The sequence below is a fragment of the Microtus pennsylvanicus genome, chromosome 11 (assembly GCF_037038515.1).
Source record: "Microtus pennsylvanicus isolate mMicPen1 chromosome 11, mMicPen1.hap1, whole genome shotgun sequence".
Taxonomy (NCBI): Eukaryota; Metazoa; Chordata; class Mammalia; order Rodentia; family Cricetidae; genus Microtus; species Microtus pennsylvanicus.
The window spans coordinates 79774874-79798252 of NC_134589.1; the positions used below are offsets into that span (position 1 = coordinate 79774874).

Sequence of the window (23379 nt, forward strand, 5' to 3'; positions counted from 1 at the left end):
CATGGCCTCTTTCTGTCATACTACTTTTTAAATTACAATACAGCCAAGACTACATATTTAGTTTTACTTAGGTTTAAACATTGAAAATTTATATTATTTATTCTATTCTTGTAGTATTCTGTAGAGATTTATAGCCTTTAGTCATAGTAAATATACACAAGGAAATCAGAATAATCAGTCTTTTGTGGACTACTGGCTTTGTGATGACACTATCCACAGAATATCATTTCTGGGGCTGAAGGCAGGGCTCAGAGATGGAGAGAGGACCAGAGTTTGAGTCTTAGTACCCATGTAACAAGCCAGGCATCCGGTACACGCCTGACACATGCCTGGGTCTGAGACAGGAGAGTCACTAGGATTCGCTGGCTCCTGGCCTAGTCAGAAAGACAGCAAGCCCTAAGTTTAGGGAGGGACCCTCCCTCAAGGAACAGATGAAGAGTGATAGTGGACCACACCTGATTTCCCGGTCCTCATTCCTACACACAAACACAGAATTCTTAGGCTTATTCAGGTTCAGTGAAAATTCAGTGGAGTTCCTGTCTTGCCCCATGAGCAAGTCATAACCAGTTACCTGGTTATAAGCATATGTGGGTCTTAGTGTTTATACAGTCATACTTTTCTGCAAAATAAGTGCACACTCTACAGGAAAACAGATTTTGACTTTTTTTCAGATCCAAATTGCTTGTCCATTTTATCAATGTGATTGCTCTTACTACATCAAACTAATATCCCAGAAAATGTTAACTGAGTCCAAAGTTGTGACTTCAAGGATACAAAATATGATTGTATTGTGTTTTAAAATGCAGGTATCGCTATGCGTGGTTGTATATAATTCTAGCACTTGGGAGGCTGAGGCAGGAAAATGTAAGTTCATGTCTGGCCTGGACTTCATAGGGAGACTCTGTTTGTATTCAGGCGTCTACTGGCCTACCCTTGGGGTTCTGACAGGAGCTACCGAGAGCACCTCCTATGCACTTTCACAGTGTTCCCTTTTAAAAGGTAGACCTTGCCCACCTTCCATCTTTCTCTCCCTCCCCCCTTTCTCTTTCTCTTCTGCCACTCTTGTCCCCAGGAACTGATCTCTGCCCCCCTTTTCGCCCCCTTTTCTGTACCCTTTTTCTGCCCCTTCTCTAAAATAAAATTCCCATATGATCCCTGTTGTATGGCGTGACTCCTTTCCTGCTGGTTTTAAATAAATTACAACACCCTGTTTTATTTTTTAAAAATGGATATAAGCTTCATATAGCAATAGAGTGAAATAAACATATCTTTTGTGTTTTAACACGTCTGCTAAATGTCTATACTCTTGAAATTCACATTCCATTGATAAAAGTTAAGTCTTCAGAAAGTTTACTAAGGCCTTCACTGTCAATCCCCGTTTTCTACCAGCACAAGGTTATGCCTTCCACAAAGATTACCCACCTGTTCTAGAATTTCACATACATGGAATCATATTCTCTCTGCCTAGCTTCATTCACTCTGCAAATGACAGATTCATTTTTGTAGTTTATTTCTTTGTATTCCTAAGTAGTATTCCCCAGTATGGATGAACCAGAATTTATCTATTCATCCGTTGACAGCTGTTTGGTTTAGCTCAAGTTTCATGCCATTTTGAATTCAGCAATAGGGCTGGTGAGGTGGCTCAGTGGGTACAAGTGCTTGGCACCAAGCCTAAGAACCTGAGTCCAATCACATAGTCAACAATAGCGGGAGAGACCTGTAGGTGGTGGCACACGCCTTTAATCCCAGCAGAGGCAGGCAGATCTCCAAGGCCAGCCTGGTCTATAGAGCAAGTTCCAGGATTGGCTCCATACCTACTGAGAAACCTTGTCTGGAAAAACTAAAAAGAAAAAGAAAGAGGAGAAAACCAACACCTACAAATTAACCTCTGCTCCCCTCCCCAGCACAATGCCCTTACCCCACAGGAACATGCCCAAAAAGAAAAATTTAAATGGAATTAAGCATCTCAGAATACTCATACAAATCTTCGTGAATGGGGTATATGCTTTCATTATGAATGCGTGCCTGCATTACTGGTTGATGGGGAAGTGTACCGGGCGGTGGTGGCGCACGCCTTTAATCCCAGCACTCGGGAGGCAGAGGCAGGCGGATCTCTGTGAGTTCGAGACCAGCCTGGTCTACAAGAGCTAGTTCCAGGACAGGCTCCAAAACCACAGAGAAACCCTGTCTCGAAAAAAGCAAAAAAAAAAGAATGTCAGCCATGTATTTTCAAATGGTTTCACCATTTTTGTATTCCCACTATCATAGAGTGAGCAATCTGACTGTTGAAAATGCTTGCAAGTCCTAGGACAGAGAGGGCCGGCAAGTGAAGGAGTTAAGAATGAGCCACATTAACATCCACTGTTTGGAATTAGACACTTAAGAAACAAGTGCAAGAAGATGATTCTGATCTTTCTGTTTCTTGAAGGTAGAAGCAAAGCCACCTTCTTATTACCGTGAATGGGGAGTTGAACCTAACGGAGTTGTGCAAACCTTATCAAAATTACTCCCAACTGCCAATCTCACCATGTAATTTTTTTTTTGCTATTCATAACTTACTATTCTCTAATTCAATGTATAATTGTTGAACTCTTGGATCCTTATTGTCTGGTCTTTAGTGCCTTATTAGCGCAGCATTGCCATGTAAAACATGTTTTTAATAAGTTTATTTGTTTTATGGCAAATTAATTCTCAGCTCCAGCTGAAAACATTAAGAAGACAGAGGCAAATATTGCGTTTTAGCATTTAAAGTTTGGGCTGGAGAGATGGCTCAGTAGTTGAAAACACTGACTACTCTTCCAGAGGATTCAGGTTCAATTTCTAGCACCCATATGGAAGTTCACAACTGTCTATAACTCCAGTTCCAGGGAACCAATACCCTAACACAGATGTACATCTTGGCAAAGCACCAAGGCATATAAAAAAAAATTCAAGGGGGCTGGAGAGATGGCTAAGAGGTTAAGAGCATTGCCTGCTCTTCCAAAGGTCCTGAGTTCAATTCCCAGCAACCACATGGTGGCTCACAACCATCTGTAACGGGGTCTGGTGCCCTCTTCTGGCCTGCAGTCATACACACAGACAGAATATTGTATACATAATAAATAAATAAATAAATATTTTTAAAAAATTCAAAATTTTGGCCCTGTGATGGTGGCACACGCCTTTAATCTCAGCACTCCAGAAGCAAAGGCAGGCAGATCTCTGAGTTCAAGGCCAGCCTCATCTACAAGAGCTTGCTCCAGGACAAGCTTCAAAGCTAGAGAGAAATCCAAAGCATTTAAAGGTGGGTAAGTCTGTTCAATTTCAACCATTCTATATAGGTGTACAATGATATCTCAATGTGTTAGGTAATTATTGGCCCTTCCTCTGTTTTCCTTTGTTACATCTAGTAAAATTTTCTTCAATTTAAAAAATTGGGGGCTGGAGAGATGGCTCAGTGATTAGCAGCTCTCTTCCAGGAGACTTGAGTTCAATTCCTAACACCCACACAGCAGCTAACAACTGTAACTCCTAGATCTGACACCCTCACACAGACATACATACAGACAAAACACCAATGCACATAAAATAAATTATTAAACAATTAAAAATGGTTTTTTTTTCAAATTATTGAATTGCAGTTCTTTAAATATTCTGAATATACTCATTTCGGGTATATGTATTAAAATTATTTTTTCCCAGTCTGTAATTAATTTGAACTTATTAATAATGTCTTCTCCTAAGCAGGACTGTTTCACCTTGAGGAATTTCAATTTATCATTTAAGAAAGTAGGTGGTTTTAATTTCACTGTTGTATCACAGATACCAAAAGATATCATCCTATAATTGAATTCTTTGATACTGCAGCTTTTGCTGTTTGACAGGACTAATCTTTAAGATATATATATATCAGCACCTCCCTCTCCCCCAGGCCTCCTCTGATTTCCTGACCTTAGGTGAATCCTCTGAATTCCTCCTACAGCTCCTACAGCTTGCCACATCACATGCCCTATGCCCTCTGGGTAGGCTATAAAGCTGAGTAGCATTTTAAAGCTCAATTTCAATACCAGCTTCTACAGACGTTAAAACAGTGCAAGGCCATAAACTCAATGTCTCAAAGCTGAACTAAGCAAGCTTAAATCGCCCTTGAAACTTCAAATTGCTGGCTCCGCTTCACTGCTAAAAAGTGGTTCTACACTGTTGATGCTGTTAGGGGCAGGTTTGGAAAGTACTGAGAAGCGGTATTCAATGCTTGGCTAAATATAAACAGAATACAGTCAATGGAAACGACCACATTCTACATTTAAAAAGGGCATTGAATGGGGCGGGAGAGATGGCTCAGTGGTTAAGAGAGATGGCTTTTACTCTCAAAGCATCGGGGTTCGATTCCCAGCACCCACAAAATGGCTCACAACCATCCATAACCCCAGTTCCAGGGGATCCAACAGGCACACATGGAGCTCATACATGCATGCGAACAAAATATTCATACACACAAAATAAACTTTTTGGAAAGCACCGAGGAATTTTACTAAAGATTCTGTTAAGTGTGAAACGTGTGAAATATTTCAAAACAGGAATCAATTGCATTGTACTTCCCCCCAACTTGGCTCATTCTCGCTACCGGAGACGTCAAGAAGTTCTACCGGGAGAATTGCACTTTTTTTTTTTATTTGTTTGTTTTGTTTAACAGTTCTGTCGTGGATTTTGGTAATGGACCCTCTCTTGACTTACAATTAAACATGAAACTTCTCATTGGGTAGTTTCAAAACGAACAGGAGGAATCAGCTGCCAGTTTACTGCACTGTGGAAAACTGCACGAGATTCCAGGATTGGAATGGAAATGCTAATTTAAAAGGTCAAGCGGAGCTGCGCCTCACGTTTTTGGCGTCCGTGTGCTCGGTGCGGGCGGAGCAAACAAAGACCCAGCCAGAGAAGCCAGACGCCGGTATTCCTCCCGCTGCTGTTTCCCCAAAATAGTTCTGGAATCATGCCTGAAATGCCGGAGGACATGGAACAGGTAAGAGCTAGCGATTCAAGATACAGTCTCCATTCCGCGTTGACTTAAAAGCGATTCAGAACGGCTGGTAAGAGCAAAATGGGTGTAGAGGAAATATTTGCCGGTGCCATTTCCTTAAGAAACAGAAGCTTGAGACACAGAATAAACTCTCTTGGGTTTCTGACCCAAAAAACCAAATTGTGTTTGACAGAAATAAATTATGAAGCAGAACGAGTTTCATTCTCTACGCTACGTGCAATGGTGGCGAAGGTTCTGGATAGTATAAGATTTAATCGGTGGTGCATGCCCGGCTTTTGTCTTGTAGGGCTTGAATCTGCTAATGGGACTTTCAGTTCCAGTTTGCACTCTTTAAGACGTGATCCCTGTCGGAAGCCGGACATTGACTGTACACATAGAACCTTTTTTTTTTATTAAGCAAAATGACTAAAAATTGCATTTAAGTATGTGCCCCTAGAGATCTATGCCCAACTTTTGCCTGACAGGTGTCAAATCGTATTCTTAAATGTAGGCAAACAAATATTTCTTTACTCACTCGAAGGTTGCACAGGGAATCAAACTGCAAATTGCAGAAATCCTTACATGTTCCTTTTGAGTACAATTTATAATCCCGTCTAGGAAGGGATTCCTTCACACCTTCCAACTAGAGACATTCTCACTTTTAAGAAGGATGTGGGATCTTGGATCTGTCCTTTCCCTCAGACTTTTTCTTTCTAATTATTCTTGTAATTTAGTGTTAGGTAGCCCTTTTAGTAATCTTTAAGGCCTGGATTAGAAAAAAAAATAAATGAAAAACTGACGGGCCTCGGGCTGCCTCCCCCCCCCCCCCAAAGAATTACGTGAAAGGGGAATACGTTTTTTTAGTGTATGGGGGAGGAAGGAAAAATCACCTGGCTTTGACGAAAACTTTTTCTAGACGGCAGCTTGATCGTTAGTTTAAAAATAAACCAGACGGATTGTGACAATAAGGCGTTTGGGGGAAATCCAGGCAATGGTCACGTTTAGGGGCGAGTTTTGAAATCCCTTATGTGGGTGTCTGGATGAGAGCAGAAGGCTGGGTCGAAGCAGGCGAATTCTTTCCTGGGTGAGAGCTTTCATTTACAGTGGAGGTTTCATAGGCTTGGTTGTGCTGTACTTCGGAAGTTTTTTAACCCGCAGGTAATTCAGTTGAGTGCTGAGTCAGGCACTAGAGGCTGTTGTTTCTGATTAACTTTTAAACAGCCACACAGGTTTGGAAGAATGCCCGGCACTGCGCGCGCCCTTCCTTGGTCCCATCGTTTTAAGTTTTTGCAGCTCCTCCAAAGCTTGGCTCGAGCAGCCCCGCAGGGTCCCCTAAAGTGACTTCCTCCACTTAGGGCAGCCAGAACACCTGTAAAATCTACTTAAACGTGGACCAGGCTCATTATCGGAGTTGTTTCTCATTTTGTAATTCTTAAATTACCCAAATGATATTCCCTCCCACACCTTTTTTATTTTTAATTAGCTAAAAATACACACTTAAAAAACTTCCCAGCAATTTTTTTTTTTTTTTTTTTTTTTGGTTTTTCGAGACAGGGTTTCTCTGTGGTTTTGGAGCCTGTTCTGGAACTAGCTCTTGTAGACCAGGCTGGTCTCGAACTCACAGATAACTGCCTGCCTCTGCCTCCTGAGTGCTGGGATTAAAGGCGTGCGCCACCACCGCCCGGCCCCAGCATTTTTTTTTTAACATTCCAGAAAAACTTAGTTTCCAGAGATGTTAATGACTCAGAAGACAGCACCTATTTTTATTCTTTCTCCTTTCCTTGAACAAACAAACGACCAATCACAGCTTGTCTAGATTGCTTGTCCACTCTTGTGATCCCAGCTCTTGGGATGGGACCACCCTTGGTTTTTGCCTCTCAAGTTACTGATGTAGTCTACTTTGTGTGATACACGCGCAGTTGACTCTTAGGCATTTCGCAGTCTGCACACACAGAACTCTAGGCCACTCGATTCTTTATTCCCCTTCACTAGGAAGGAAGAAGTAGACAGATTAAAAAAAAAAAGAAAGAAAAAACATCACTCACTCTCTTAAACACAAGAAAACCTGCAGTCACTGCTTGGCGTTGCTCTATCTCTTTAAGAACTGGCACGTGTGCTAGAGCGTCCCTTGAGGTCCCGCCCCGTGATGAATGCGTGGCGGACGGTGGCCAATCAACGGCCGCGGCCATGGCGGCGGAAGCCGGAAGCGGCGGCCCGGGTCGGCCAGGGCCTAGGGGGAGGAGGGCCAAGGGCGCGGGCGCTGTGGCCCCCGGCTGTGCTGCGCTGGAGGTGGCTGCGGTCGCGACGGCGACGGCGCTAAAGCGGCTGGCATGGTGGGCCGGGAGAAAGAGCTCTCTATCCACTTCGTTCCCGGCAGCTGCCGGCTGGTGGAGGTGAGGTGCGGGGCGGGGAGCCCTGGGTGGCGCCTCTGAGTTTGTTTACCTCGCTCGCTGCAGGCTTCCCCTGAGCCGCTGCAGCCAGGAAGTTGGGGCGGGGTGGGGGCCTCCCGTCACCCCCGACGGCTTGTTTCCATTTGGGTTCTGTGGACCTCACCTTTGTTTTGAATTCCTGGATCTTTAAGGAGATGGGAGGGTGGCTTGTTATCAATGACGGCGTTGGGAATGTCAGCTCAGTGACTTCATAGTTCACAGGGCACGTTACTTGGGGCACTTTTACGGATGTCAGTGTTCCCCAGTATGCGGTACTGTTAACGCTCGGTCTCACAGTGAGAACACGGTCTTTGCCTCGAGTTTATTCGCTAAGGTTTGAGCAGGTATTCCAATACAGGTTTGTTTGGCCCTTGGCCACTTTGGGTTTCAAGTCTTGCACGATGGAAGACTGCTGAGATTTGGGAGACCAAGTGTCTGGTAAACTTCCCCTGCCTCTTCCCAAATCCGAGTCGTTTTGTTTTGAGCCCCTTAGCAATTACTGACCTGCACAATTGATGAGACTTAATTCCCAAGCCAGTATGTCTTTCAGGTATAAGAAAGTATAGGAGATGACCACTTTTGTTCATGCCCCAAAATCTGTGTCTGTCTGTTGAAATGGAGTCTCTGCTGTCTAGTTTGTCTGGTTTTTGTTGTTTTTGTTTTTCGAAACAGGGTGTCCTAAGCCGGGCGGTGGTGGCACACGCCTTTAATCCTAGCACTTGGGAGGCAGAGGCAGGCGGATCTCTGTGAGTTCGAGACCAGCCTGGTCTACAGAGCTAGTTCCAGGACAGGCTCCAAAGCCACAGAGAAACCCTGTCTCGAAAAACCAAAAAAAAAAAAAAAAAAAGAAAAGAAAAAGAAAGAAAAAAGAAACAGGGTGTCCTAGTGTATCTTTGGCTGTTGGTATTAGTTCTTTAGATCAGGCTGGCTTTGAACGCACAGAGACCTGCCTGCCTCTACCTTCCAAGTGCTGGGATTAAAAGCACGGGCCGCTGTGCCCTGCACTGCTGACTAGTTTTACCTCCACTTAATACAAGCTGGAGAGGGGGGGGCCTCAGAAAAAAAATGCCTCCTTAAGATTAGGCAGCAGGCAAACCTGTGGGGCATTTTCTTAGTTACTGTTTGATGTGAAAGGGACCAGCCCATTGAGGGTGTTAGCATTATTAGGCGGATGTCCTAGAAAATTGGTTGAGCAGGCAAGTCCGTTAGCTGCACTTCTACATAGCCTGCCTCAGGTTCCTGCCCTGTTGACTTCCTGCCCTGATTTCCTCTAATGATGAACAGTGATGCGAAAGTGGAAGCCAAATAAACTCTTTTTTCCTCAGATTTTGGTCCTGTTTTATCACAGCATAGTAACCAACCCTAACTAGAACAGGTTCTCTCTGTATAACCCTTGCTGTCCTTGATCTCAACAGAGACTTCCTTGTCTCTACACCCCAGAGTGCCACCATGTCCAGCTGCAAGATTTTTATATTTGGGTGATGTACATTCGGTATTGTCTCCAAGTGACTTGGCTTTAGCTAGTTCAAGTTCATTTGCAGTTTCAGGCTGTGACTGTTTCTGCATGCATGCATGTATGTACACATGTAAAGTTAATGTGTTAAAATTACAGAGTAGAGAGTGGTAAGCTGGATGTAACTAACTTGAATGCCTGTAAACTCAGCACTGTAGCAGTGATGGGTAGATATGATCGCTTTTCAGGGTGGTGGGGTATACGGGTAACTTTTCATGTTTTCATTTGTTTCTTGAAACAGGATCGTATTCTGTATTCATGTGTAAGTAAATTTAGTGCTGACTGAGGGATATATATTAGTTTGTTCAGATTTAAAATATATGTCTTAAAGATCAGATTAGTTTTAGTCTAAATAAACTGCTTTGAAATGTTGACAGATTTTCAAACCTATAAAAATGTGATGTGCCATCTGAGGCTTGCGCGTTTTCATAATATCTTCGAAGATGGGAAATTCTTGTTGACTCATCAAGGTGATATACCATCACTTCATCCATCATAAAAGCAAAATAACTTCCATTATTAACATGAAATCTAAATCAAGTGGGGAAGTTACTTGTGATTTATCTTGGGTTCTTTTTCTTCATTATTAATACTTTGTTCTATTATTTTTTTCTTTTTTACTAGTCTGGAAGATTTTAGTTTTTATTAACATATTCATTAAAAAATTTTTATGTGCATGAGTGTTTCTCCTGTGTGTTTGGGTGCACCTCATGCATGCCTGGTGCCCACAGAAGAAAGAAGAGGGCATCAGATCCTCTGAACTGGGAGTTAACAGACGGAGTTTTTAGTTGCCTCTGGGTTCTGGGAATCAAGAAGAACATGCAGTGTTCTTAACCATGGAGCCATCTCTCCTGCCCCTTATTTTTTATGTTAGAGTCTTTTGTGTGTGAATGCAGTTGCTTTCAGAGGCCAGAGATCTGGAGCTTGAGTTATAGGTGGTTGTAAGTCACTCAGCGTCTGTCTTCTGCAAAAGCAGTGTGAGATTGATTATTAAAACTTATCAAGTAAGTGGTGGCTGGAAAGATGGTTCTCTGGTTGAGTACTTTGTTGATTTGCAATGTACCCAGGCTCAGTTCTCAGCCCACCTGTAAGCCCACTGCCTGAACTCCAGTTCCAGGAGATTTTACACCCTCTTCTGGTCTCCCCCAGCAACGCAGGTGGTGCGCCTGCATAACACTCATACACATAAAATAATTAAAAAACAAACTTATTAAGTTGTACAGTTGTTGGTGCAGTTTGATTAATCTAGCTTTAAAACTGAGTTTTTAGGTATGACATTAATAAGAAAAATACTTAGATTTCAGGTATTTGGCACACAATGATGGCAGCCCATTTCTTTAGAAGAATTGTTTTCAAGCAGACTTTCCTTCTTTTCCGCTTCTAGGAGGAAGTAAACATCCCTACTCGGCGGGTTCTAGTTACAGGCGCCACAGGTCTTCTTGGCAGAGCAGTTTACAAAGAATTTCAGCAAAGTAACTGGCACACTGTCGGCTGTGGCTTTCGAAGAGCAAGACCAAAGTTTGAACAGGTGAACCTGTTGGATTCTGAAGCAGTTCATCACCTCATTCATGATTTTCAGGTACGGGTTTTTATGTTTGAAGTTGTATGTGCATTCTATTCAGAGTTCTCTGGAGTGTACAGAAAGTGCATGCTGGCTGGAAGCTGTGCTTGAAACTGTAACCTGCTGAGCAGCAACAGTGCAGAGCGCACTTTGCTGGGGAGGGGGGTGCTTTACCTGCAGTGGTGCAGGTTGTGGGGCCAGGGTCCCCAGCATGCTGGGCAGGTACTCTACACCAGAGCTAGATCCTCCCTGTCCTTTACACAGTGCACAGCTTGTATTTATGCAGTATTTTCCTAATAAGACTCACCATACAAATAAGTGTTATCTGGAACCTGGAAAAAATTATTATTTCTGCTTTAGAGCCAAGAAAGTACAGCCAGGGATTTCGAGAACCTGTTTGTTATGCTCCAAAAAAAGTTAGAGGGAGAAGGAGATACAGTTTGGCTTGCCATCAAATTATAGCTTTGGTTTTTTCTAAAGGTGTGAGCCCTAGAGCATGGGTACTCGAAACACTGGGGAAACCTGATTTTAGGCTGCATGCCCAAAGAGTGTAATATAGTAAATCCTTGATGGGCCCTCGATGCTACATGTGAAGCATCCCAGATTCTGATATTCAAGTTTAAAAACAATTATACCTTCTTGAAATTAGGTATGTGGGAGTTCATTCTCTGCCTCTTTCTCCTTTTAAAATTTATTTTTATATATTTTCTGTGTATAGGTATAGGTGGAGTTTTTCTGTGTCCTGGCAATTGCTCCCAAATAACCACGCGGAGACTTATTAATTATAAATGCTTGGCCAGTAGCTCAGGCATGTTACTAACTCTTACATTTTAAAATAACCCATATCTCCTATCTACACTCTGCCATGTGACCTGGTACCTTTTCTCAGTATAGCAGGTTCATCTCCTCAAGATTCTGAGACTCCTCCCCTTCTTTATGCTCTCCTTTTGTCTGCAAGTCCCGCCTGACCTCTACCTGTCCAACTGTTGACCAGTCAGCTCCTTCATTAATCCCATCACAGTGGTGTATATTCACATAGTGTAAAGTAATGTTCCACATACGGGTGTTTTGCCTCCATGTGTATGTTTGTGCAACACGTGTGTGCAGTGCCTGTAGCAGCCAGAAAAGGAAGTCCTTCTAGTTGAAACTGGAGTTACAAATGGTTGTTAGTTGTCGTGTGGCTTCCATAGCATTGACTGTTAGCACAGTCTTAGTTCTTGCTCTGTTCTTCTTGAATTAAAAAAATAACTCTCTGTGAAAGATCTCCTGCATCCCTCTGTTTTTGTGTGTAAGGAAGACCTGTTCTGCTCACAGTACTTCCTGTGTTCTGTTTAGTTGTCAGCTTGACAAGAGCTACAGCCGTCTGCAAAGAGAGAATCTCAGTTGAGAAAATGCCTCTACCATGTTGGTCCATGGGGCTTTTATTTATTTTTATTAATGACTGATGTGGGCTGGCCTGGGTTGTGTAAGAAAGCAGGCTGAGCATGCTAGCGGGAGCAAGCTGGTAAGCAGAGTACACCATTGGCTTCTAGACCACTTCCTGCCTTGACTCCCTTCAGTGATTTACTTTGGTGTGTAAGTGAAACAAACTCTTTGCTCCCCAATTTGCTTTTGTTCCACAGTAATAGGAAAATAACCAGGACAGGATGGCTTACTGCATTTATGGTCAAATGGGCACGCAGGTTCTGTAAATAGTTGATTCTGGTTAAATGGCTGAATTTAAACATTTAACTTGCAGCGGGTACTATTGCCTATGTCATGAATTCATTAACTGGAACGGCAGAGCACTTAGTGCCGTGAGGCCTGCGGTCTGATGAGTTATAGTCGTGTACATGGTAACCCTTTCCCACCACATCGGCATAGCCGTCTTATTTTGATTATAGTTACAGTTGCTGACAGTTTTTTTCTGCATTTTTGTCTAGGGATTACTAAGTTGTTTCTTACCTTGGCTAGGTATGACGTTTGGGCTTACATCTGCCTGGTGTGTGGTGTGCAAAGTGCAATTCTTTTTTTTTTTTTTTGGAAACCATGTGTGTGTTTGAAGAAGAAAAAGGAAGTATGACAAACTATTAAAATTAAATGATTTATTAATTAAAGGAATATTGACTTAAGGAACCTTTTCTTTCTCCGAAGTTCTCTAAAGAAGCCATTGTTCTCTGTTGCTTACCATTTTGAGTTTCAACTCAGTGTTTAACTTTCAGCCTCACGTCATAGTGCATTGTGCTGCGGAGAGAAGACCAGATGTTGTTGAGAGTCAGCCAGATGCTGCTTCCCAGCTGAATGTGGGTGCTTCTGGGAATTTAGCAAAGGAGGCAGGTAATGCTACATCATCACTGGATTTTTTTTTTTTAGACATACCTATTTTAGGTTTAGGAATATTTTACCTGCATGTGTGTCTATGCACAGTATGTGTGCCTTGTATCCTTGGAGATCAGAAGAGAACTTCAGACCCCTGGAACTGGAGTTACAGGTGGTTGTGAACATCCACGTGGGTGCTAGGAACCAAAGTCAGGTCCTCTCGAAGAGCACCAGTGTTGCTAGCTGTGAGCCTTCTCCAGCCTCCTTCACTGTGGTTTTGGCTTTTGTTTGTTTTTACAGACAGAATTTTTGAGTTACCCTGAGTGTTCTGCAACTCACTTTGTAGACCAGGCTGGACTCAGGTTCAGGGAGTTCCGCCTGCCTCTGCGTCTAGAATTTGGGGATTACAGGCATGCGCCACCACTGTCCAGCTTCACCGGGTTGTTTAAGTTGAAAGTTTTGTTGCTCTCTTACATGTGTTTTTGTTGAAGAAAAAAACAAAAACAGAAAACATTCCAAGCAAAAGTAATGAAGTGGGCGTATCTTTTCTTTTTGTAGCTGCTGTTGGAGCGTTTCTCATCTACATTAGCTCAGATTATGTGTTTGATGGCACAAATCCCCCTTACACAGAAGAAGATATACCAAATCCCTTGAATCTCTATGGCAAAACAAAATTAGATGGAGAAAAGGCAGTCCTGGAGAACAATTTAGGTAAGATCCAGCATATTTGGCACCTGATGAAGACTGTGTTGTGTTGTTTATGAAAAGATATGTCCTAACTTATAAAAATATCCAGAGTTGCTGTATGTATGTATTACATGCCTGAACTCCCAGCACTCAGAAGCTAAGTCAGTGAAGCTCTGTCTTCCCCTCTTGTAATTAAAAAAGGGAGAGAAAGAAAAGGAACTAACCGTAGGTTACTAGAAATGAGACTGTGGACTGGTGAGACAGCTCGGTAAGTAACAGTGCTGCCACCAGTTGATGAGTTCCCTTCCCGAGACCTGTGTGGACAGAGAGAACTGGCTCCTGTAAGCTGTCACTGACCTGCACACACACATACACATAAATAAATGTAATAAAATTTTGAGGCATCCTATACCATGATATTTTCTTTTTAACATGTGCGTTTATGTGTACATGTGTAACTTCTTTGAAAAGAAACTAAAAGAAAATTTAAAGCTGGGAGAATGAAATCTCTCCTGTGTGCTGTTCCTTCAGGAGCACAAACATGAAATATGGTTTCTTAGGAGAGGTATTTCAGAAAAAAATTTTTTCAAGTGTTTGCGTTTTGATTCATAATCTGACTTCCTTCCCACATCTCTGCATCTCATTATATATGCTGCCAGTTCTGACGTGACTTCTTCCTGTCTGTGGGCACACCGTGCTCACTTATTTTCTATGTGTTGCAGCACCATGCTCAACATGATGATCCCTGTGGAAACCGATGCTTTGGGTCATAGTGTACCCCTGAGAAGCAGCCACCAGCTTGTGGTGTCCTCATTTATGGACATTTAATTTGTCAAGTTTTGTGTTTTGTTTTGTTTATTAACTATTCTAAGTTATTCTGTCCAGTGGTAGAGTACTTGCTGGGCATGTGCGATGCCCAAGGTTAGATCTCCAGTGCCTCCAGATAAAGTAGATACACAAATGAGCATCAGTCCTAAGAAGTGGCGCTAACATCAGTCTCTACCTTGCTTCATGTTGTTTCATGTCTGTTCCATGTTGCTGTTACAGTGCACAGAATGGATCATTTATAAAGAACTGGAATTTACTTCTCACAGTTCTGGAGGCTGGGAAGTCTTAACCTCCAAGAACCAGCGTGTGGGAAAGGCCTCCTTTCTGCTTGTCCTCAACCATACTAGACTGCTCCCCATTAAGCTCTTTCATAGTGATATCTTCATGACCTAAACATCTTCCCAAAGCACCTCCCCAAACCAAGCATGAACATACTCAAGTATGTATCCATCCATCCATCCCATCCATCCATCCATCCATCCATCCATCCATCCATCCATCCATCCATCCCTATCTATCCATCCCTATCTATCTATCTATCTATCTATCTATCTATCTATCTATCTATCTATCTATCTATCTATCTATCTATCTATCTATCTATCTATCTACCTACCTACCTACCTACCTACCTATATACATACATAGTCAAGTATGTATTTATCTACCAACCTATCTACCTACCTACTTACCTTTTTATCTTTCTGTTGGACTGGGAATTAAACTTCAATATATAATTTTAGAGTGGATACAACATTCCAATCACAGCAAGACCTGTCTTTATAAATGAAAATACATGTCTGCTTTGTTAAAAGTGCTAATAATCTGACAGCTATCATACCCTTCACCAGATATCAGTATAAAATCTAATACTGAACATTTCTTCAACCATGATTATAAGCGTGTGACCACTCAGCCCTACCCTTAAATTGATCAGTTTTTGATTGGTACTTCTGTGTGTGTATACTTGGTCAAATTCAGCAATGATCAGTGCAGTATCCAGACACTTGGTTGTGCGTCTTGTAGGGACCGGAGTGTTGTTTACATAATCACGTGATGTTTATCAGTCAGGAGGAAACCTTTCCTTGATGTATTCCAGCTATCAAATACGTAACCTGTGTAGACGGTTTCCCAGTTGGCCCAAAATTGTTCTGCAATGCTGTTGTCTTTCACACTTGACCTCCAGTCAGTCATTTTGTTGTCTATATAGGCTCTATTTTTTAATGGGTATAATGACCAATTTTATAGGAATTCTATATGTGTCAACAGATACTTAAAATATTCATGATCACCATTCAGTTTGTTCAGTTATGAGCTGCATCCTATCCTGGTATTTTTATATTAAAAGGCAAGGTTTCTCTTTTGCTATTATTTAAATTCACACAATTTTTCTTTACATTAAAACATGGGAAAGAGCCAGCCATAAAATATCTACATGTGTTGTCCCTAGGTGCTGCTGTTTTGAGAATTCCTGTTCTGTATGGGGAAGTTGAAAAGCTTGAAGAAAGTGCTGTGACTGTTATGTTCGACAAGGTGCAGTTCAGCAACAAGTCAGCCAACATGGACCACTGGCAGCAGAGGTTCCCCACACACGTGAAGGATGTAGCCAGTGTGTGCCGGCAGCTGGCAGAGAAGAGGATGCTGGTGAGTCTTGGGAAAGATGGCGCCTGCCTTCTGTCTTAGTGAAAGTTCTGCTTTGGTGTTTGGCCCTCCATGGGTGTACATAGATTCTCACAGACTGAAAAGTTAAACATGGTTTTTAAAAAACCGGAAACCAACAAAAGCAGTTTCTACAGAGTAGAGGTTGTGTTCATGAGGTCTGTAGTGTGCAGGAGATCTGTCCCTGCCTTCCTCGTTCTGGGAGTAAAGACACAGTGGATTAACCACACCTAGTGAGAGGTATTTTTTAATTTATTACATATGTGTGTGTTCATGAATTTATATACACCCATGCATGTAAGTGTCAAACAATCAGAGGTCATGGGATCCCCTGGGAACAAAACCAATTCCTCTTAAGGAAAAAATAAGCACTCTTGACCACTGAGCCATCTTTCCACCCCACAATGGAAATAAATTTTAAGCATTTGGAGAAGTTGGCATTAAATACAATACCCATACGAAGACTGGAGACAGTTTAGATTATGAGTAATGCTGGCCACAGCATGACTCCATTTTTTTACTATATGAAAATGATACTGGTATAAGCAAGCAGACTTTCCTTTCTTGCCCACCAGTTCCCAAATAACCGACATGGAGATTTAACATTATTTTTAAATGCTTGGACACTAGCTTAGGCTTGTTTTTAGCTAGCTCTTAATAACTTAAATTAACCCATTTCTATTAATCTGTATGCTGCCCGAGGCTTGTTTACCTCATGTACATACTTCCAATCCTGCTCGCTCTACATCGCGTGGCATCTCCTCAGACTCTCTCCTGCTTCCTCCTAGTGTTCTCCCTGCCCTGAAAATCCTATGGCCATTGACCAGCCAGCTCTTTATTAACCAACAAGAGTAGTGCATATTTACAGTCTACAAAAAGAGTGCTCCACAGCATACTAGTGTATACTGTGGGTAAACTAAAAGTTTCTTCATACAGGTGAAGACAGGTACCAACACCAGAGGTTGTCCTTGACCTTCACATACGTGCTGTGACGTGCACACCTGAGTTCACACACAAACAGTTAATTCTATAGTAGAAGCTTTTGGAAATTTGTTAGGGGGAGGAAGCCTGAGCAAGACTGAAAATAATAGCATGGCATCGTTAAGTGTATTTAACTAGTTCATCTCTTCAGTTTCTTCAGGTGACCAGTTTATTGTCCAGAGTGACCTTGAATCCCTGTGTAACTTAGGCTGCCCTTGCAATTCAAGGCTGTCTTTCTACCTCATCTTTCCCAAATACTAAGATTACTAGCATGTGTCACTGTGCTTTTTAGGTTCATTTTAAAATGGTTTCATAACTGATCTTGGTGGTACACACTTGTAATAACAGCATTTGAGATACCAGTAAAGCAGCAGGGTCAAGTGGATCCCTATGAATTCTAGGCCCACTGTGTCCATCTAGTGAGCCAAGGCTAAGAAGCGAAGCCAAAATTTTTTGTTTTTCTTAAAACAAAAGGAGTGAGGCTAAGAATGTGGTTCAGACCATAAAGTGCTTGTCCAGCATGCAAAAAGCCTTGTATTGAATCATAGGACCTCATAAACCCGACATGATGGTGCATGCCTGTAATCCCTGAACTTGGAAGACTCAAACTGGAGGTGAGCCTCAGCTATATGATGATTTTGAGGACAGCCTAGACTGTGTGAGATCATGTCTCAAAACTGTTTTGTTTTTATTTAACTTAATTATTAACTTAATAATTTAAAATGTTAATTAAAGTTAGTCAATGTCTCTAAATTGGAGCCACTTGTTTTTATTTCAAAAAGTTATTTCTATAAATTGCTTTTAGTGTTGGATTATTTGTAGATATTTGATTTTAGGTATTTGAAGAGAATATTCCAAAATGGTAGGTTTGCTTTTGATTCTTGGACCTTTAAAATTAAATTTCTTGTCAAACTTTACCATTAATTTTCTTTTTTCTTCTTTCTCTCTTCCCTTGTGTTTGTTGTTAGGATCCGTCCATTAAGGGAACCTTTCACTGGTCTGGCAACGAGCAGATGACCAAGTACGAAATGGCATGTGCGATTGCAGATGCCTTCAACCTCCCGAGCAGTCACTTAAGACCTGTAAGTCTGCTGATTGACGCCTCCCTCCTGACCTTCTAAGGCCGCTATATGTTATTAGTAGCATTTTTCTGTTTGGGATAATTAAAAAAGGTGAACTTAATTTGCATCTTAGTATCTAACTGTAAATTACCCCTAAAGAAGTCAGAGTATTGATGGAGATAAAAGGGGGTGGGGTGGGGGGTACTTGCTGCAGAACCCAACAACCTGAGTCAATCCACATTACCGAAGGAGAGAACTGACTCCTACTGTCTTCTGACCTCCACATGAGCATATACTCCCATGTACACACACACACACACAGACATACGTACTTTTTTTTTTCATGTTTTGTTTTTCAAGATAGAGTCTTACTATGTAGCTGTGGCTGTCCTGGAACTCCTCCGTTCTGGGATTAAAGGTGTGTGTCACCACCACCTGGCTGATTTTTTTTTCCTAAGTATTGTCTTGAGGGCAGCATGTTTATTTTTCTATATCTAATAAGATCAGGTCTTTTTTCACTAAGGGAAACTTATAACTCTATTTGAGTTATCAAGTCTCAAGATGTTACTTCTTTACTCATGATTTTTTTTGTTTTGTTTTTCTTTAAAGATTACTGACAGCCCCGTCATAGGAGCACAACGCCCCAAAAATGCTCAGCTTGACTGCTCCAAATTGGAGACTTTGGGCATTGGCCAGCGGACGCCATTTCGAATTGGAATCAAAGACTCGCTCTGGCCTTTCCTCATTGACAAGAGATGGAGACAGACTGTCTTTCACTAGTTTATGTGCTGTGTATTTTTTAAATGAAAAGTCTAGTATGTGGCACTTTTCAAGAATAAAGGAAATAGTTTTGTATGAGTACTCCTTAATTGTGACTCATGATCCTTCAGGTAAATGATGCTGTTGCACTAGGAGAATGTCGGAGAGACTGAGGGCAGCCATGCCTTGTTTGCAGTCATGACTTTGAGTTGATCGTTTCGTTCTGGTTCACCTTCCTCTTCAAGAAATATAAATTATGATTCTTAATGTCTGAGAGCTGGGATGAAACAGACTGTTAGACTCTGGATGAAATGCATTATCCATTCCTGTAACTCCGTTTTTGTTTTGTTTGTGGACCTTTGTATATTGATAGTTTCAGCGCGTGTAGGATCCTGTGAAAATCATCGCTGCTCATTGTTTGCTTTGCTTGAGCCCAGATCAAAATGCTTGAAGAAAAGGAAACTTTATTTTTGCAACTTTAAGTATGGTTTTTATGCTTGATTCTTAATGTGTTGTGTATATCAGAACTGTATAGCCTGACACCTCACCTGCATAGCACCATGTGGCAGACACTTGAGAGAGTGCGTGTGTGTGTATTTTTTTTAGTATAAATACATATCTGTCTCTTTCACTCTGTCACCAAGTGATATTTCATACATGTGCTTATAATAATGAGCCTTGTTTGTCTTTTGATCACTTATGAATAACAATAAATACTGCTGGCATGTAACACTTTGGTTTCTCTTTTATTTAAAAATATATAATGTTTTAATTTTGAGAATCTCAGTGTATTTTGATCATATTCACTCCTATATCTATCCCTGCTTCCTTAATATTTTGTTTTTGTTTCCTTTTGTTTTTAAGAACACTGACTCACGGGTAGAGCCACCCACTTGAGATGGTTGGCCCACCAGGGACCACATTCTTCGGCTGTCTTCCATTCCCAAAATTGGTTTATCTTTAATTTGTTTCTTCTTAAATTGTAAGTACTGCTAGGCATGATGATACACATCATTTATTCTATAAGAACCAGGTAGATCTCTGCTTTTGAGGCCAGCCTGGTCTAAATAGCAAGCATCAGGCCAGGCAGGACTACATAGTGAGACAATATAAGGACTGACTTAAGTTTTAGACGCTTAGAATCTCTGCTATGTAATGTCAGCATGCAGTGTGGTGTAAGGTAACCCTTATACTTGATCTAGAAGTATTTTTGTACCAACTGATTAGAAACAACTCCATAGTCTTGTTATGTTTTATTTAAAATTTACCTAGAATTTGGGAATTAGAATGGACCTTGTTTGGATCATTTGGTTATGGCAATCACCAGACTGCATTAGGTTTTGGAATTTACTGGGTTATTGCTTACACCATCTTAAACCATTGTCGATGAGCTGAAATAGAATATACAAAATTAAAGCCTGCTAGTTCGGCATGATTTCTGTATTCCCAGCATGAGAAAAGAAACTGAGGCAGGAGGATTACTGTGATTTCAAGGACAGCCTGTGTTACAAAGCAGGCAAAAACTAAAAAGTAAAATTGAGAATTTAGAGGTTTTCTTCAAATTGCTGTATTTTCTGTTTTTTTTTTTTTTCTTTAAAAAAGTGTATAAGAGCCGGTTGTGGTGGCGCACGCCGGTAGGATTTGCTGAAGGAGGCAGAGGCAGGAGCATCACGAGTTTGAGGCCAGCCTGGGCTACACATTTAAAAAAAAAAGAAAAAAAAAGTGTATAAGAGCACTGCATGGGATACCTGGTGCCAGATAAGGACATCAGATCCTCTGGAACTGAAGTTGAAGACCTGTGAGGCACTATGTGGGTGCTGGGAATAGAACCTGCTCTTCAAGAGCAGCCATTGCTCTTAACCCTTGAACCAGCTCTCCAGGCCCATAATTGTTGCACTTCACACCATGCAAAATGTAAGTTTGTGTGAACCGTCATCTTCTCATTCTTTAGTCAAGAGCCAATAGCATAGGCCAGCATGACACACACAGGCCCATCATCCTATATTGACCAGCCGCACAGTACACATTTTCTGCAGGTTGTCTTTGAACTTAGATTTTTGGGCCACTTATGTTGAATCTTAAGTCCGTTTTTTTAAGTTTTTGAGTTTGCATTGCTGGCCTCAAGCTTAAGATCCTTCTGTCTCAACCTTGCCAGCGCTCAGATTTATAGGTGCATCACAACTGTTGAGAAAGTATTCTCCCACCATTGCCCTACTTCCTAAGAAGGCCATCATGGAATTTGCTACCCTCTGGGCAGAATTTGACCATGTGTATATTTGAGATGTATTTGACACCCTAATCACAGCAGGAAAGGGTTCTGTTGGAGCTTCAATCCCTTTGAGAGTTTAAGTGAAGGAAATAAAACCTGTTTCACAAGTCCTGGGGAAACATCAGGAACATACATTTACAAATATCTTCGCTTATCAAATGCATTTGGGGCAGGTGCCATGCTTGTTACCATCGATATTACCTTCATTTTTAGTTGAAAGAAAGGAGTTCTATAATAAGACTGCCAGTGACTTTTGTTGTCTCTCTGTCATCTTAAAAATATTCCTAAACGGGGGAAGGCAGGAGAGATGGTTCTGCCATTAGGAGCCCTTTCTGCTCTTACACGAGACCCAGATTTGATTCCCAGCACTATCTGCAACTCCCCTTTCACAGGCCTTGATGCCCTCTCTGGTCCCGCAGGATCCTGCACTCCTGCACATACCCACACACATAAATCCTCCTTCCCCTGGATTTTCTGCCATAAGCATACATATATAGTTCTGGAAATACACTTAAATAGATTTTTAAGGAGAAATTATTCTGTCTGGTGTTTTGCCAAATGGCTTCTGAAAGCTTGTTTCTGTATTTTAGCCACATAAATGTCAACACAATTGGATTTAAGGTTCTGTAGTTATCCTTGGAAATTATTCTGTACAAGTTTGTGCTTTTTGTTGATGTTTGGTTTGGTTTTTTGAAACAGGGTTTCTCTGTGTGCCTTTGGAGTCTGTCCTGGAACTTGCCCTGTAGACCAGGCTGGCCTCCAACTCACAGATTCACCTGCTTCTGCCTCCTGAGTGCTGGGATTAAAGCTGTGTGCCACCACCACCTGGCAAGTTTGTGTGTTTTTACAAAAAGATGGCCATGAAGTTGCTTATCCCTCCCAAGAGTTTCCTCTTTATTGCCCACTTGATTCTATTTTATAGTATACGTATATACGTATCACTGAGCAATTTTAATTTTCCCCCAGTTTGTTAATAGATTTCTTTTTTGTTTGTTTCCTTGTTTTTGTTTTTTTGATTTTTTTTTGAGACAGGGTTTCTCTGTGTAACAGTCCTAGCTGTCCTGGAACTCACTCTGTAGACCACTCTGGCCTCGAACTCCAGAGATCTACCTACCTGTGCCTCCCGAGTGCTGAGATGAAAGGCGTGTGCCACCACCACCTGGTTGTTAATAGATTTTTTTAATGAAAATTTTTTGAAACAATCTTTTCTCATTTTACGTGCCTATCCCAGTTCCTACTCCCTCCCCTCCTGTGGACCCCCTCCCCCACCTTCTCCCCACTCCAGACCCCCCTCCACTCCTCAAAGAGGGTAAAGCTTCCCAAGAGGAGTCAATGAAGTCTGACACATCACTTTAAGGAAGGACCGTGGCCCTACCCTCTGTATCTAGGCTGAGCTAGGTAGCCCTCCAAAAAGAATGGGCTTCAAAATGCCAGTTCAAGTACTAGGGATAAATACTGGTCTTACTGCCAGTGGCCCCACAGACTGTCCACGCCACATGACCGTCATCCACATTTGGTGGGCCTAGTTTGGTCCTATGTAGGTTCCCCTGCTATCAGTCCAAAGTCAGTGAGCTCTCACTGGCTCAGGTCATCTACCTCTATAGGTTTCCCCATCACAGTCTTGACCCCTTTGCTCATGTTATTGCTCCTCTCTTGTACTAGTCTCCTGAAGCTGTGTCCAGGGCTTCGCTGTGGATCTCTACATCTGCTTCCATCAGTTATTGGATGAAGGTTCTATGATGACAATTAAAGTAGTCATCAATCTGATTACACGGAAAGGCCAATTCGGGCACCCTCTCCACTATTGCTTAGGGTCTTAATTGAAATCATTCTTGTGGATTCCTTAGAATTTTCTTAGTGCCAGGATTCTTGCTAGTCCCATAATGGCTCCCTCAATCAAGATATCTCTTTTCTTGCTCTCCCTCTCTGTCCTTCTACCATACATACATAAAAGCACTCATACACATAACAATAAATCTAAACATAAAAGTTAGAGGAGACAGAACAGCTGAAATTTTCCATCACAAAGGTCCCTTCACCCAAATAACTTTTCCCATACATTGAACTCATGGCCTATTTTATCTTTGAAAACTTGTATGCATTTCCCAGCTTTTACCACTGGGGGAAAATGACTTATATACTGACCATAGACTCTCCTAATGTGCCCTCTGAAGTGGTTTGACTAAGAATGCTCCCCTCCCCCCCACAGGCTCATCTAATTGAATGCCTAGTCATCAAGAGTCACACTATTTTGAAAAAGGTTAGTAAGTATGGCCTTCTTGGAGAAAGTATTGGCCTTGTGCCAATACTTGTTCTCAGTTTTCAAAATCTCATTCTT

The 23379-nt window shown here is 41.7% G+C and overlaps 1 protein-coding gene across 2 annotated transcripts; it reads left to right on the top strand.

The window, feature by feature from the left end:
- Window positions 1-4807: 4807 nt before the first annotated feature.
- On the top strand, window positions 4808-19502 carry Mat2b (methionine adenosyltransferase 2 non-catalytic beta subunit). 2 transcript variants are annotated; one of them, XM_075941313.1, is made up of 7 exons: window positions 4808-4999; window positions 10323-10517; window positions 12701-12815; window positions 13356-13508; window positions 15763-15956; window positions 17921-18034; window positions 18623-19502. In XM_075941313.1, the coding sequence occupies exons 1-7, from the start codon at window positions 4970-4972 to the stop codon at window positions 18791-18793; spliced, it is 972 nt and encodes a 323-aa protein (XP_075797428.1). In that variant the 5' UTR covers window positions 4808-4969; the 3' UTR covers window positions 18794-19502. The 2 variants fall into 2 exon arrangements, with proteins under 2 accessions (XP_075797428.1, XP_075797427.1); XM_075941312.1 differs by lacking the exon at window positions 4808-4999 and adding an exon at window positions 7202-7389.
- Window positions 19503-23379: the final 3877 nt, after the last annotated feature.